The sequence below is a fragment of the Hippocampus guttulatus genome, chromosome 13 (genome assembly GCF_054856545.1).
Source record: "Hippocampus guttulatus isolate MCC_2025c chromosome 13, RoL_Hgut_1.0, whole genome shotgun sequence".
Classification (NCBI taxonomy): domain Eukaryota; kingdom Metazoa; phylum Chordata; class Actinopteri; order Syngnathiformes; family Syngnathidae; genus Hippocampus; species Hippocampus guttulatus.
Genome location: NC_141273.1, coordinates 7195 through 21849, shown reverse-complemented (window position 1 = coordinate 21849; position 14655 = coordinate 7195). Strand labels below are relative to the sequence as shown.

The 14655-nt window shown below is 60.1% G+C and overlaps 2 protein-coding genes across 4 annotated transcripts in view; one reads left to right on the top strand and one right to left on the bottom strand.

Moving 5' to 3' along the window:
* The window catches only part of syne2b (spectrin repeat containing, nuclear envelope 2b), a 48858-nt gene extending 47211 nt beyond the window's left edge, over positions 1 to 1647 (top strand). For both annotated transcript variants that reach the window (XM_086126898.1, XM_086126897.1), the window contains one exon: positions 293 to 1647. In XM_086126898.1, coding sequence (XP_085983024.1) covers positions 293 to 503 — 211 coding nt within the window. In that variant the 3' untranslated portion in view covers positions 504 to 1647. The remainder of the gene's footprint in view (positions 1 to 292) is intronic.
* LOC147195568 (estrogen receptor beta-like) lies at positions 1578 to 12760 on the bottom strand. Of its 2 annotated transcripts, XM_086126902.1 has the most exons (10): positions 12592 to 12760; positions 7561 to 7952; positions 7060 to 7193; positions 6807 to 6923; positions 6091 to 6363; positions 5872 to 6010; positions 4886 to 5019; positions 4613 to 4796; positions 3743 to 3898; positions 1578 to 2080 (listed from the first exon to the last, which is right to left on the bottom strand). In XM_086126902.1, the coding sequence occupies exons 1-10, from the start codon at positions 12754 to 12756 to the stop codon at positions 1939 to 1941; spliced, it is 1836 nt and encodes a 611-aa protein (XP_085983028.1). In that variant the 5' UTR covers positions 12757 to 12760; the 3' UTR covers positions 1578 to 1938. The 2 variants fall into 2 exon arrangements, with proteins under 2 accessions (XP_085983028.1, XP_085983030.1); XM_086126904.1 differs by lacking the exon at positions 3743 to 3898.
* Between the last annotated feature and the right edge of the window lie 1895 nt (positions 12761 to 14655).

Genomic DNA, 14655 nt, shown 5'->3' with positions numbered 1-14655 from the left:
GTACCATTACTTTCGGGCACCCCGTCGTATTTTATTTCAATGACAAAAATGGACCTCCACGATTTTTACAGGACAGCGCCGAAATGATGGCCTACTCCGTATTTGTGTCGTCGATTCTTTATTTTTCAATGCGTCTTCTCTAGCGGACGATAAAACGAAAGCGACGGAGGAGTGAACGATGTGGCAAACGGAATGATTTCTTGCCGACATCTTTCAAGCTTCCTTTGCCGCCGCCGCGCGCGGCCGATGACGAGTCGCCGCGCCGCGCCGACCGCTGTTTGTTTGCTCGTAGGGGGCGGGATGGCGGCGGCGCCCCCCCCGGCCGCCGCCCCCTGTTGCGGCGCCTCCTGCGGGCGGCGCTCTTCTTTCTGCTGCTGGCGTCGGGCTGCTCGGTGGCGCCGCCGGAGGCGTGGCCGTCGCCCTCCGGCCGCTCGCCGGCCAACAACTTTGCGCGCTCCTTCTCCCCCATGCTGCGCTACACCGACGGACCCCCGCCCACGTGATCCCCGCCCCCCTCCGCCCGTGTTTTTCCAAAGGTGATTTGTGTGCGGTTTGCTCCTTTCCGAAATGTGACGCACGTCGCGTTGAGTGCGTTTGAAGGGTCCCGAAACGGGCTCGCCGTCCACACGCTTGAGACTGCGCCGAAGACTTCTCCCGCTCAACAGCCCGCGGCCACGTTCGACGACGGCGGCGAGAACGGCGCGCACTTGCGTGTTGAGCGGTGTCATCGGTCTGCTTTGATGGTGGGGAACAGACATCAGAGGTTGGGAGGTCTGGGCCAGTTGGGGGTCTCCAAACGCTGCATCCATTGGCCAAATAAGGAATTCAATTGATCAGGCGCGAGTTGTCAATGAGCTGAGGAATAGTTGCACCTGTAAAAGAGACACTTTGCTCGCAAATGATGCTGGCTGACAGAGCGGGGGAAGTCTTCGTCGACCGTGTGGACGGGCAAAAAAAAAAAGAAAAGAGTTGGAAAATTGTGTTTGCTGCGTTTGTGTGTCAGAACAACACTCGCGGACAACCGCGCTCGCTAAACAAGCGAGCAAATTCACAAGCCATGGCGTCCCATTTCTGTTGTCGCGAGTCGACGACAATGAAGTCTCCCACGAGCTACAAGACAAAAAGTCCCGCTCGCGAGCTGCCGAGTGTCAAGCGGCTGAAAAGCAAAGTCCTCTTCAAACAAAGTCGCCGGCATCTCTTGATTACGTTTCCCCAAATTCGATTCGCTCGACTGGCGCAAAGTCGAAGTCCGCTCGTCATTTCCGATGATTTGGGCCATTTGAAGGCGGCCGACTTCGAAGCGATCAAATGCGTCCCAAAGTCACGAATCCTCGCCTCCTTCCGTCTTTCTGACCGAAGGCAAAGTCCGCAAAAATCAAAAGGCTCTGAAATCAATGATTGCTTTGTGACAAGTTCCTTTTGGCGCGATGCCCGGCGCGCCCTCCTCCGACGGCGAGACGGCAAAAAAGCACAAAAATAACTAGCGCGTGTCATTGCGTGTGCGGTTTGATTTGTGCGCAACGCCCGAATGGAAACGATCCCTCCTCATCGTCGCCACGGAACACAAGAATCTGCAATGTTTTCATTTGTCGACTTTTATTGATGGAATCTTGTACCGCGATGCGGCCAATAAACACTTCACCGCCGGACCGCGTGCCTTCATTGAACACACACACACACACACACACACACGGGAAAGCGAGCCGTCCTCGCGCTAACGCACGTTGACGAGACTGCGCGCGGGGCGGAAACGTTTCCGGGAAGGCCGTCGCTTGTCGTCACGGCAACCGGATGTGCGACGCGGCGGCTTTCGTACGGCAAATCAAATCGTCAGACAAAGCGGTGACGAGACGGACAAACGCAAAAGGCGAAGAGCTTGCAAACGCTGAACTCGTCACAGAGAACTTCAACGGCGCCCAAGCAAATTCCAATCACAATTCAGCATTTTTTTTCAGCTGCGGATATTCGGTCCGGTCCGCCGTTCAAAGAAGCTTCCGCGGCGATGCCGGCGGGAGCGCCGAAGTCCGAAGAAGGGCCCCGGTGTCCCGAATCCAACATCCACGCCTCCGCGGGGACGAAGCTGAGGGGGCAAACGCAGAGCGAGCACGCACACGACCGTGAAGCCAACTCCATTCTTTTTTTTTTTCCCCCAAGAGCCGCAGCTGTACACGCGACACCAACCGGGCGCTCGGCGAACGGGGCTAAAGCCGACTCGTAGGCCAGCAACTGTCCGAAACAAAAAAGGCCCCGTGGAAAAATCGCACCGCAAAACAGGAACGAGAACCTGCCAACTCCACACGGCAAGGCCGCGGCCGGAATCGAACCCGCTACCTCTGCGGCCGCGAAGCGGCACTTTGCGCCGCCGCTCGACGTCGGTCGGCGGGAAAGACGACGGCAAAGCGCCGCCGCCTCCTCGGATAAACCTCGAACATCGGAGCGGAGCCGTTTCCTTTCCCCGAGTGACCTCCGGGGTTGGGGAGAAGAGCGCCGGCGCGCGGGGCGACTTCGATGCCGTCGAAGAGTGGCGCGGGGAAGCGGTCAAAGGTAAGCCGCTTTTGGTCGACCGCCGCGCTGGAAAACGGCCCGCCTTCGCTCGTTTCAAGTGGACGCGCGGCGCCCGAGCCAGCCGGCTTAGTCCGCAAACCGAGCAATCGCGCGGATGAAAGGTTGCGATGTTGGCGGAAAAAAAAAGATCACAAAGGTCTACTAATGACGACATTTCAGAAACGGGAAGGCCAGTCTGATTTTTCGTATCACGAAAGTCACCTGTGACGCACGCGCACGACACGAGAGCGAGATCCGACGGGAGGCGCGATTACTTGCTCATTAAATCTCTCGGCTAACCGCTACGAGCAATATGATGAAACACTCTTGGCTATTGTATCATTGGCCGGTTGTAGCGCGCTAACTTTAGCCACGGAACATTCGTCACAAGGCGTAGCGATGCTCGCGTTAACTGTTGGTAGAACGAACGATGACGTGTGGTGGATTTTCTTCTAGCTTTCGTCAAATGGGGAGTAGGTGACAAATGCATCGTTTTGGGAAGAGGACGTCAAGCCGCGTCAATACTTAGCCGTATTAATGATCAGCAGTCAATTAATCTTTGCGGTGTGCGATTGGAGAAAAAAGACTGTGATTTTGTGCTACGCTGTATCGAGGACGCCATATTCTGATCCGTTTCCCTTTGGGGATAAACCCGGAGGACGCAGCTGCTGAAGTCATGTTCATTGTTAATGCTTAGTCTCCAAACTTTTACCCTTAACACTTCAAACGATATACTTTGGAGTTTCACAATTCCCGATTATGAACATCAGTCGAAATAGAAAAATGGCTTCCCGCGATGAACGTTTACGGAACCCAAAATTAGTAATCCGACGCAACCGAAAAAGGGTTACGGCGAATTTCCGAAATCCTGGGCCCGCGTCTGATTTATTGATATTTTTGCAGCATTTGTTTATAATAGTATGGATACGTCGTCGTTTGTGTTCTCATCATATCGATTGAATAAGTCGACCATTTCACAATTCGAAATTTGGGACTCTCTCGATGCACGGTGGGACTCGTACTTTTCTGATGGGCGAGTCCTCTCCGGGGGTAAACCGTCAGATGATCGCTCGCGACGAGATGTGCGTACGGAAGACGCAAAAACGGATTCAAATTGGCAAGAGAAGTTTGCCGTCGAGCCGGCCCGCGTTTCGAAGGCGGGCTTTGGAAAAGGAGCAAAGGAGCGGCGGCGCCTCACCCGTCCGTCGGCGGCTCGGGTCGGGGGGGGGGCGGCGCGCGGCCGGGCGGGGGGCGGCCGTCGGACGCGTCCGAGTCCAGCATCTCCAGCAGGAGGTCGTACGCCGGCACCGCCTTCTTGCGCTTCATGCTGCGCAGGTGGACCATGCCCTTGTTGCTATGGAGACCACACGCCACCGCTAACATGAGCGCCCGCTCCTTTCAGTCAGCCGTTCCTTTGTCACATTTCTTTTTGGGGGGGAGGGGGATTTAAAAAAAAAAAGCACTTTGCGATAGGGTTCTTGTTTTCCATCGATTAGAGCCAAACTTTGTTGTTGTTTTTTTCATTTCTTTCATCTAACCCAAAACGGGACGCGAGTCGACAGTTTGGGAAGCGCACAAAGTGACGCCGATTCACTTGCCGCTTTGGTTCGGAACTCGGCGGGAAAATTGTCGCCCGCTGTTTGCCAAAGGCGGCTCTCTGAAAAGACAAACGCTGCGCTTTCGTGGAAGCTGAAGAACGAGTCGGGAGGCTGAAGTTGGGCCCATTTGAAGCGCGCGCGGGTGTCGCGCGAGACGCAGAACGCCCGCCGATGAATCGGATCACCCGTTTGTCGCGCGCTCTCTCGGGCTCACGCTCGGCACGTCTCGCCGACTTCCGATACGAGCGGCTTGCGGAAGGTCGGTCGGCTCTTTGGGGGAGACGCCGCGTCAACGTTGGCGCTCGACGCGGCTTCGCTCGTCGCCGCGCCGCTTTGTCGCGTCGGGAAAGGTGGCAGAACGAAGCGCCGCCTTTCTGGAGGACGACGACCTCGGCCTGGCCTTTAGTCCGCGAGCGCCGCGCGGAGACGCGAGCGCCGCGGGCGGGCTAAGAAATAGCGGAGGCGGAGACCTGACGTGTCGAATGTGCGAGAGGAGCACGGTGAGGCGTCCCAGTCTCAGCGTCCGCTGCCGGCCGCCGAGGCCGCTCTTGGAGATGGACCACGCCAGCGCGTCGATCGCGCGGTCCAGAAGCCGCGGGACTTTCTTCCCGCCGGCCGATCGTTCCGACGTCTGCGGGGAACTCGCGCAAACGTCTGCAAGCAAAGCAAAGCAAAGCGAAGCGCTCGCCGCGGCCGGCCGAGCGCCGACGCGCGGCCCCGCTCGACGCCGCCCGCGTTCTGACTTGAGTTGAGGAGGATCATGGCCTTGAGGCAGACGTATTCCTCCCGTTGCAGTTTGAGCTCTCGGAATCTGGCCGTGGCCGCCAGCAGCATGTCGAAGATCTCCGCCATGCCCTCCACGCACTCGCCCTCCTCCCTGCGCGCACGCACGCACGCGCGCTAGTCAGCATCTACGGCCGGCCGCGCCTCCGCTCGCAATTGCAAACGCCGCCGTCGTGACGGCCGGCGCCGGTTTGGGCAGCCGTCGCCCTCGCACCCGCGGCGGCCCCCGCAACGCTCGAGCGGGGATCCGTCCAAAGTCGCGTCGCTTGGATTTCGAGACCTTTGCCTTGACGCGCATCAAAGACTTTTGTGCGTACGCGCTTTGAAATAGTTTGCGGAGTCGAAGCTGCCCCTTTTTTGCCAAACTTTGCGCGCGCGCGGCTTTTAATGCGATACGATGAGCCGTCGAGAGATTTCTTGTCACGTCCAAACAACGGAAGTACCCGACGCATCCGCGCGCACCGGCGAGAGCGCGGCCGTCGGAAGAGACGTCTCGGATCGCTTTGAATTTGTGCGCTAAATGCGGCCGCGCGTGTCGTGCGACGGCGCTCTTAGCTTTGACTTTGGCCTCGCGTGTCAACGAGAGTCACAGAGGTTCCGGCGCACTGCGGAGGAGGGGGGGGGGGGGCATCTCCCGCTCTTTCCGACGGAGACGAGAGCCCCCGGCGGCCGTGAGGCCGAAGCGGCTCACGGAGGCGCAAATGAGTTTTGACGGCTTTTCATCGGGTGCGTTCCGGAGTCCGACGGTACGTCGGAGGAGCTCGAGCGCACTTTGGATTTGACCCGGAGTGCGCGAAACGCAAGTGAACGGCGGCCTTTGTCTCCTGAAACGCGGTCGAGAGCGCTCTCTCGCTCGGCTTTGTTGGCCGGCAAATACGGCGAGTCGTTTGCAAAAAAGGTCGAATCTGCCGAGGGACGGAGCGGTCGGCGGCGGGCGCGAGCCGACCTGTCGAGCTCGAAGTCGGGCGAGAAGATGAGCTTCCCGGGATGGTCGACCGATCGCCACATCAGGCCCAGCATGAGGACCTCCAACCAGCAGCATTTCAGCAGCCGGATCTGCTCGCACACACTCAGCTCCACGAAGCCTGCGCGCACAAAATGCTTTTGAAAGCACGCGCTCCGGCGCCGCGCCGCCATCTCGCTCGCCGCCGGAGCGCGCCCTCACCCGGGATCTTCTTGGCCCAACCGATCATGAGGACCAGCTCCCTGTCGGCCAGGTTGGTGAGCGACATCATCACGCCGGCCTCGGTGAAGGGCTTCTTCCGCTCCTCCATCAGGTAGATGGCGGGCGGCTCCGCCTCCACGATGCGCAGGACGAAGTCCTCGGCGCTCTGGCCGGCGGCGGGCCCGGGGGGCGCCTCCGCGCGGGGCGGGAGCTCCGCGCGACCCCGGCGCTGGTGGCGCGGGCCGCGAAAGCCGCAGCGCTCGCGCCTCACGCCTGCGTCATGGCAACCGCAAGTGAGCTTGGCCGGCGCGAGACGGACGGCGGCGCCCGCCCACGCGCCCCCATCTCCCGCCCGTTTTCCGCTTTGATTTGCGAGCGCAAAGTGGACGTCCGAGCGGCGGCCGGCGTCGGAGGGGGGGCTCCCCGCTCCCGGCCGAAGTCTCCCCTCAAACTCAACGGGCAAGAACGGCCGACGCGCAAAAGCCGCGTCGCGCTAAAACGAATGCGACGTGCCATTGACGAGCTCACGTCGGCACTCGCCGCTTTGCTACCGCGACGCAGATCGCGGACCAACGCGTGCCGTCCTATTTTCTCGCTCCTCCGCACGCGGACATCGAATTTCACGGCAGCTTTCCGAGTTGGACTCCAAGCGTGTTGTCGGTTCGTCGGTTACTCTTCCGGCGCCACGCGAGCGCCGGCGGCGTCGGCGGACGTACCGCACTTCATCATGCCCGCTTGGTAGCATTTGCGCAGGCGGCAGGCCTGGCAGCTTTTGCGGCGGTTCTTGTCGATGGTGCACCGGTTGGTGGCGGGGCAGACGTAGTCGTCGCGTCCTGCGGGCGCGAAAAGGGCGCAGGTCACGGGAGGTCACGGGAGGCGCTCGCGGCGCGCCCAACCCGAGGCGAGGGCTCGCTTCTTTGAAGTCGAGATCGACCGCCGGCCGGCTTTGCTCGTCCGTCGCGTCCTCACCTTGAATGCTCCTCTTGAAGAAAGCCTTGCAGCCCTCGCAGGACCAGACGCCGTAGTGGTAGCCCGACGCGTAGTCGTGACACACGGCGCACAAGTGCGCCTCGGACGTGGTTTCGGGACGAGCCGGCGCGGCGCTGCAAAAGAGCACGGCCCCGCGTCAGCGCCGACGCGGAGAAGAACCAACCGCGCTTTTCAAATCCGCGCGAAGCCGACGGCCGCCGTCTCGGGAATCGGCCGCTAGTCTCCGACTCTGAAACGCCGGCGCGGGCGAGCCATTGGCGTCTACGTCGAGTCATACGTACGTTGCGCATGCGGAAGTGGGCGGGGAGGGAAAAAAACGCATTGACCCCAGCGTTGAAATCGCAAGCGGCGTCGGGCGGCTCATCCCGTCGGCAAGGGGGCAATCGGAAAAGGGGCTCTTCTTCCGAGAAACCCTGCGAAAAGGTCCCGGCCCCGCCCCCTCCGGCCCCGATCGGGCTCGAACGGGCCCTTCGCACCCACCTGCCGTTCACGAAGTCTCCGGGCCGCGTCCGGCGGGGGCCGCCGCGGTCGTAGGCGAGGCGGCGCAGGGCGAGTGGCGGGTCGGACCAGAAGGGCGGCGGCGCGGCCCCGCCGTAAGGGCCGTAGTAGGCTGGCGGCTCGGCGTCGGCGTCGGCGTAGGGCGAGCCGATGCGCGGCGCGCGGCCGCCATCCGGCGGCGAGCTCCTCGGCCGCGCGCCCTCGCCGGAGTCCACCTCCCGCAACCGCGACGGGGCCGCGGGCTCGCCGCGCGTCCCGGGAGGCGTCGCCGGCCGCGGCGGGCGCTCCCCCATCGGCCACCCGCGATGGACGGGATGAGGCTGGGGATCCGCCGGGAGGCGGAGGTCTACCGCATCCTCCGCCGAAGACCGCTCCTGCCGCAAAACGCCAAAAACGTCATTGGCTCCCAAACAGTCCGGCGCGGCGCACGCTCCGCTCTGACCAAAGTTTCTCGACGGCGAGCCGCCGTTTGTCGCCGAGTCCCCGATGGACGCGAGTGGCGGCCAAACGCTCGTTCTCTCCTTCGTGCCGTCCTTGAAACATCACGCGGAGCCATCCCACCGTGCGGCTCTGGTTTTTGTCGGCTCCGCGGCGCGACGGCGGCTTCCCACCCCCGCCGCTCGCGAGGCAGCAAACGCGGCGAGGTGCCGTCGCTCGCCCGCGCAACTCGTTCCCCTTTCGCCATCGTGCGGATCGCCGACTTGATTCGCGCGGCCCTCGTAACTTCAAAACGGGCACGCCGCGCGTCTCGCGCCTCTCTCCGAAGCGTCCGCCGGCAGCCCGCCCCGCCGAAGACGGCGATCCGCGGCCGACTCGAGCCCGATCCAAACGTTCGCCGGGGGGTCGAGAAGCAAAAGAACGGCGAGCGTCGGGGTGACCGGACCCGCCCCGGGGCAAATGACGCAAACGGCGCCGAGCGATTGCGTCCGCCGGACGAACGAGCCGACGTCCGCTCGTAGTCAAACGGCGGCGCGGTCGCCGACCGGGCCGTCGCGTCAAAGCGGACTCTGAACGCCGCCGTACGTTTGACCGCGGCGCGTCCGACGGGCTCGGCTTCTCAAAAGTGAAGCATTTCGACCGCGCCCGCAAGTAAAAGAGCGCAAGGACACGTGGAGCTGCCGACCGTCTGGGCAACTTTGTTTTTTTTCTCTCTCTCTCTGCTCGCCCTCCTTTTCCGTCCAACCGATTCGTCCTCCCGACCGTTCCGGCCCAGTGAAACAAACGCCTACTTTGGCTCACGAGACGATCGGGAGCGGCTTTTTAAAAGTCACATTTCAAAAGAAAGCGTTTTAGAGATCAACCGAGATGTTTTGTACAGCGTCGCACGGGCGAGAGAGAGAGAGCGAGCGATATTTGCGCTCTCGGACGGCCATCGTCAACGGCCGCAGAATGCGCCGGCGGTCCAAAGTTTCCAACCGTGAAAAATCCCAAATTTGCGCCGTCGGCGCTGGATTCACCGCGAGGCCAATCTTGTCGCGCGGGGGGGGGCGGCCGCACGTCACGCTCGCTCGCGGCCGCTCCGCAGCCGGTCGCTCGGAACCGCGGCAAATTTTCCAGCTGCGGAGCGGCGACGACCCGCCGGCGCGCGCGCGTCGTCGCTCAACGCGTTAGCTCGCCGTGTCGACTCGACCCCGTTAGGTTGACGCGGCGTGCTCACGCGTGGCCTACTTCCTGACGGCGAGCGCCGAGGGGCGACCCCGACGCAAACAAACAAAGACGGAAAGTCGAGTCGAGGCCGCGGCGGGAGAGCGAGCGGAGGAGCAAACTCGTGCCGACGGGCGAGCGCAAACGATTTCTTTTCGGAAGCTTCCGACCATCGACCCGGACCGGTCGCCCGCAAGTCGCCAGGCAAATCCATTGCGTCCGTCTTTGTTTGTTTCTCCCCATTGATTTACGGTCGCTCTGACTCGGGGGGGGGGGGGGGGGGGCTCGTTCTCTTCTACTCGATTGGATGGGAGACGCAAAGAGCGCGTCTTGACACGAATCCCCGACGGGGAGCGCAGGCGGCGGCGTCGCCGAATGAAGGCCCGCGGCGGTGGAAAATGAAAGACGGAGGCGAAGACTTACTTGCGGCCCGCGGACGAGCTGGCAGATTTGGACTCGTTTTTGTTCGGGCGGCCACACTTTGAGCTTTGGACGCCCGGCCGCCGTTCGCTCGCGCCGCGCGCGCAAGGGGTTAAAGGTGGCGGGACTCGTCATCGATTTGCGCCGCCGCCGCTCGGCCGGATCGAACCGAAGCTCTCCGTGACTCGCTGGCGTCTCGCCCACTCCCGAATTGCCGCCGGAGGATTCTCACGGCACCTTCTCCTCCGCCCGTCGTCGCCCATCGAGTCCGGCGAACGATGAGCTCCGCCGAGAGGCGTCGTATACCGGGATCAAAATCGGCTTGTTTTTAATCTTTGCAGAGTCGTTTTGCCCGTCAATGACTTGATTTGAGGACCAAAGCGGTGGAGATTTTTTTTGGTTTCATTTTTTTCCAACAGGTTAATTCCAGCAAACTGAAGCGAGGTACCGAAGAAATACCTCGCTTCAGTTCTGACTCGCGAGCTTGCCCGTGGGGGGGTTGCGAGCGGAGAGCCCATAGGTTGGCGGCGCTTTGTGGGCGGCGAGACGGAGGGATCGCGCAACGGCGGCGGCGTGACCTTGGCCGAGTCTCGCCGGAATGTCTTTCAAGCGGACGCCAGACGAAGGCGGAAGGGGACGTCGGACGCGGGCGCATTCCGACTCGCCGACGCTTCCCTCCACGCGTGCCGCCGGCGGTCCGACTCCCCCTCGGCCGAGATATTCGCGGCCGGGAAGCGAGCGAGCCGCGCTCGGCTGAAAACCAAGACGTCTTGTTATCGTCGAAGCCTCTCAAGGACGGCGGGTCCGCTTCCCGGCCGAGCTCCGCCCCCCCACCCCCCGACGGCGGCGGGCGGGGCGTCATACCTACGCATCCCTAATCGGAAGGAATTCAAAACACGGCCAAAACTCTAAGCAAAATGACGCGGCTTGACTCCGCGCCGCGTGATTGACGGCTTCCCCAAACGTCCTCCTCATCGTCGTTCTGCTCTTCATCTTTCACCTTCCGTTGGATTCAGAGTCGGGGGGGGCCGAGTCGCGATGGCCCTCTTAGCGTCGGGAACTAGAAATGTGGAGAATTGAAAATTGCCGTTCATTTTGTCCAATTCGAAGGACAAAATGTTGCGGCGGGATTCCTTTCAAATCGACCCGTCTTTGTCGGAGTCGTTTTCCGGCAAACTGCGGCCAAAGTACGAGCGGCGTCGCTCGTCGGTATCGGCGACTACCGAAGAGTAGTTGAGCCGAGCGGAGTTTTCGTCGGGGCTTCCTTTTCTGCTTTTTGTACGTATCGATATCAAGCTGAGAGATCGGACGCCGAGCGCCACGTCGCTTTTTTGGGAGACGCTCACGATGGCTTTTCCCGCATAGAGGAATGAAACGTCGCTCCGGTCGGACGATGCGACGGCATTTGGCGGCATCGCGTTTTCAAACCGCGCGGCTCTACTCATTCTAAAGCCTTTGGGAAAACAAAACAAACCGGCCGCTCACATTTGAGCTTTTCCAAAGCGGAACGGAACGGGCCGACGCCGCTTTCGGACGCCGATTTCCCTTCTGGAAATGAGCCGCTCGTTCTTATTCGTTTGAAAACGTCGATGGAAAGAAAGCCTCTCGATCTTCAACGATCTTCCAAAGTCTTTGCGTGGCAAGCGCTATATTCAAACGTGCCTATTTTCAGGCGAGGCCGTGACGTTTTTGCACGGAAGCGGAAGCCGTTCTTCGCCGCTTCCTTTTCAAAGAAGGGCGGCCCAAACCCGTGCCCGTCGCCGTCGATTCTCGAGGCATTTGTCGCCGCCGTTTGTGACGCCGCGGCGACGGCGTTCCCGCATTTTGCAAACGCTCTGAAAAGAAAAATCGTCTCCCTTATTGGGTTGCATGCGACTCAAATGTGGGAAGCTGACGTCCTTTTCTACTTTTTTAGTTTTCACTCGAGCATATCCAAACTGTGAAGTGCACGCCTTTGGTAGAAAGAAAGCAAACCCGGGCCACTATTCGAAAGGACGATCGAGTTCCTGGTTTGGTCCGTCGGAAAATTGGCGAGCGCTCGGGACGAGATTTACGTGTGGCGGGCTGAACTGGGAGGATTCCAACAATGAAAGTCATTCCTGATCACAAATGTTTGACAAACGGTCGGCTCGTTGCACCTTTGACCTCGGGCGACGAGCTCCCCTCCCTGTTGGGGAAGTCGCCGAGGCCTCCGCTCAGGGAGGGAGAGAAAAGGGAAAAAGAGGGAAAAAGAAGCCTCCCTTGAGGCCACGAGGACGCACAAAAGCAAAAGCAAGTCGCACGCCGAGTCAAACGGCGCTTCAAGACCACTTTTTTCGTCCGTCTGGCGGCGGGGCAACGTTCACGCTCTCATTCGCACGTACACGACTTGAGAGGTCATCGAAATCTGTCGACGCCATTTTTAGGAGCGATGATGTCAACGTGCGGTATGGGGGGGCGCGGGGGGGGGCAGCGCTTGCTCGAAATCAACTCTTGAAATAAAATTGGGGAACACGTCGGAGCCACAAAAGAGAGGGTTTTTTTTTTTCCGGCACCCCTCGTACGCGTTCGCTCCAAAAAAACATTTGAACCGATTTCATTCAGCGCATCGTTTGCGCAAGATGATCAACAAACTCGTGTCACGTGAACATGCTTGAGGGGGGGGGGGGGGGAGACGTCGGTTTGCCACATTTGAACCCCGTGCGACTCAATAAGTAACCAAAGGTTTTTCTTCTTCAGTCCGGAATTCGCTCGAACCGAACGCCGGCGTGGAAATGAAGTCGGCGCGGGCGCACGTCGTGGAAACCGGTTGACTTCAAAGTCTGCTCGCGACGACCACGTCGCCGTTGCTCCGCGTGCGTTGCGCGCGTATTGAATTTGGTCTCTTTGACAAGCGCGTCGCGCCATCATTTCCACGCAAGTGTCACGTGAGCGCGGCGAGCATCCGAGGCGCGTCGATCGGCGACCTACCTGTCGATCGAGATGCCGAAGATCCCCACCCGCGCGTGGAGTTTTCCTCCCGCCGCAAAACTTGCAGGCTCGTTCAAAAAAAAAGGCAAGCGGCCGAAGCGCGCGTCGGAGGACAAACTCGTTCCCGCGAGCGGAAACTTTTCTCGTCTTGCGTCCCGCTCGCATCCGTTCGCCGCCGCCTCGCTCTTCTCCTTTTCCTCCTCGTGCTCGGCGGGCCCCCTCTGGCGACGCCCCCTCCCGGAAGCGCCGCCTGCCTGCGTGAGGAGGGGAGGGGTCGGCGCTCCAATTTCCACGCGCGCGGTGGGAAGAGTCCACAAAAAAGAAAAGAAGACGCCTTTGGAAACCATTGTCTTTTTTTTCCCAATTGTCGGCGGGCAAACAAACGTTCGGCCAACGCGATCGCAGACCGACGCGGGGACGACCCTTTCCGGCGAAAGCGATTTGACGGACTAACGTTTTGGCGAGCGTGAACGTCCGGCGCGAAAAGTCCGATGGACGACATTGACATTGTTGAAGGCTGCGAAAAAAGCTTTTCGGTGACGGCGCTCACATTTGGGGATGTTGCGTCACTTTTAACGCCAGAAACAAGTAGCGAGCCTTGGCATGAGCTTTCCAATCCAACATCTTCAGACACATCGCAACAGAAAGAGATGTTGACGTATTTTGAAATGTCCGGCACGCGGAGGCGAGGCGGCTTCGGCTCCATTTCCAGAGCGCGTTTTCTTCGCGAGACAACTCGATGGACTTGACAAAAGCAAAAGCGCAACACTTTTGAGTGCATTTACCAACCTGCGTGTGCGTGCGTGCGTGTGTGTGTGTGTGTGTGCGTGCGTGCCCACACATGCGCACGTGCGCGCGCGCACACACACGCAGTATATTAGGGTCGAAGAGTTGATGTCCGGGGTTTGGGATGAGTTGACTGCATTTTCTGGTGGCGAAACACAAAAGTGTCCATTGACAGCATTCTTACTTCAATTGCGATTGTTGTCGTGTCCGTCGCAGCGGCGCGCGCTGGGAGACTTGGCAAGCAGCTGCGCTATTTACGGGACTGGGAGCAAGCCACATGTCGATATCATGCCATTTCTTTGGTCTTGGGGCTTTTTGTAAAGACGCTGCAATGTAAAGCGTGCGACCGTTGAGTTCTCGATGAGCTTGTGATGGTCTGACTTTATTTGATTCTTTCTTTTGGTTTCATCCCAGTGCTTCAAGGTCGTAGCGTTTCATTTCACACACTTACTTGGTGCCCGTTTTTCTCTTTTTTTTTTTTTTTGAAAGCTCAAAAAAACGATGAAAGGCCACAAAGGTGACTCGCGTTCACTCAAGGAGTGGATCTTTCCAAAGAAATGTTCTTTTCCATGTAGCACGGCCAAGAAGAAGAAGAAGGTCAGGAAGTCGGATGAGATTTGATTTGGGCCTCCTCAAACTTTTGTCTTTGTTCGGCGGGCCCCAACGAAACGCAAAGGAGCTCTGGAGTAAGGCCGCTCATCAAATCTTTCATCCTCCTCGAACTCCACGTTTGGGTCCGCGATCCTTGCCCCCGAGTCAAATCGGCTCGTGATGATTTCATTTGCCGGAGTCGCTGACTCGCGGGCAAAGGAGGCCGGTGAGGAGGAACGGGGTGTTCTCTGCCGCGTGTTCCGTCTTCTTCGCTTGCCCTTGACCCCGCCGCAGATGCATATCGCCACCCCCCCCCCCCCCCCCGGCACGCGCGCACTCTTATGCCATCGCGCTCGCAGCGTAATGTCAAGCGAGTCCGCATATCCACGTCTGCCACATTAGCGCCGCGACAGTCGGGGACGAGGGGTCGCGAGGCCACCGGCGAATTCTCGACGGATGATGAGCGTCGGCACGCTCGACGCCTTTCGCGGGGAGATGAGACACGAACGGCGCACCCCCAGCAAAGCGGAGCTCACGGCAATCGGGACGCGGCTTCCTTTTTCGGAAAGCCCGGCGGGCCGCGAATCGAGTCGACGGCAAAGCTGCAAACGGGTCTCCCGTTGAGCTCGGGGCCTCGGACCGCCGGCCCGCTTCGGTCCGCCGGGTTCTCATGAAGAGAGACCATTG

Bases quoted from the DNA above. Each gene is read 5' to 3' on its own strand.
- LOC147195568 (XM_086126902.1), bottom strand. From the start codon at position 12,756: ATGCGAGCGGGACGCAAGACGAGAAAAGTTTCCGCTCGCGGGAACGAG. The intron at 6,924-7,059 runs GTGAGGACGCGA...TCGCGCCCGCAG, and splicing joins CTTCAAGAGGAGCATTCAAG to GACGCGACGACTACGTCTGC. The intron at 6,364-6,806 runs GTACGTCCGCCG...GCCATGACGCAG, and splicing joins AGCGGGCATGATGAAGTGCG to GCGTGAGGCGCGAGCGCTGC.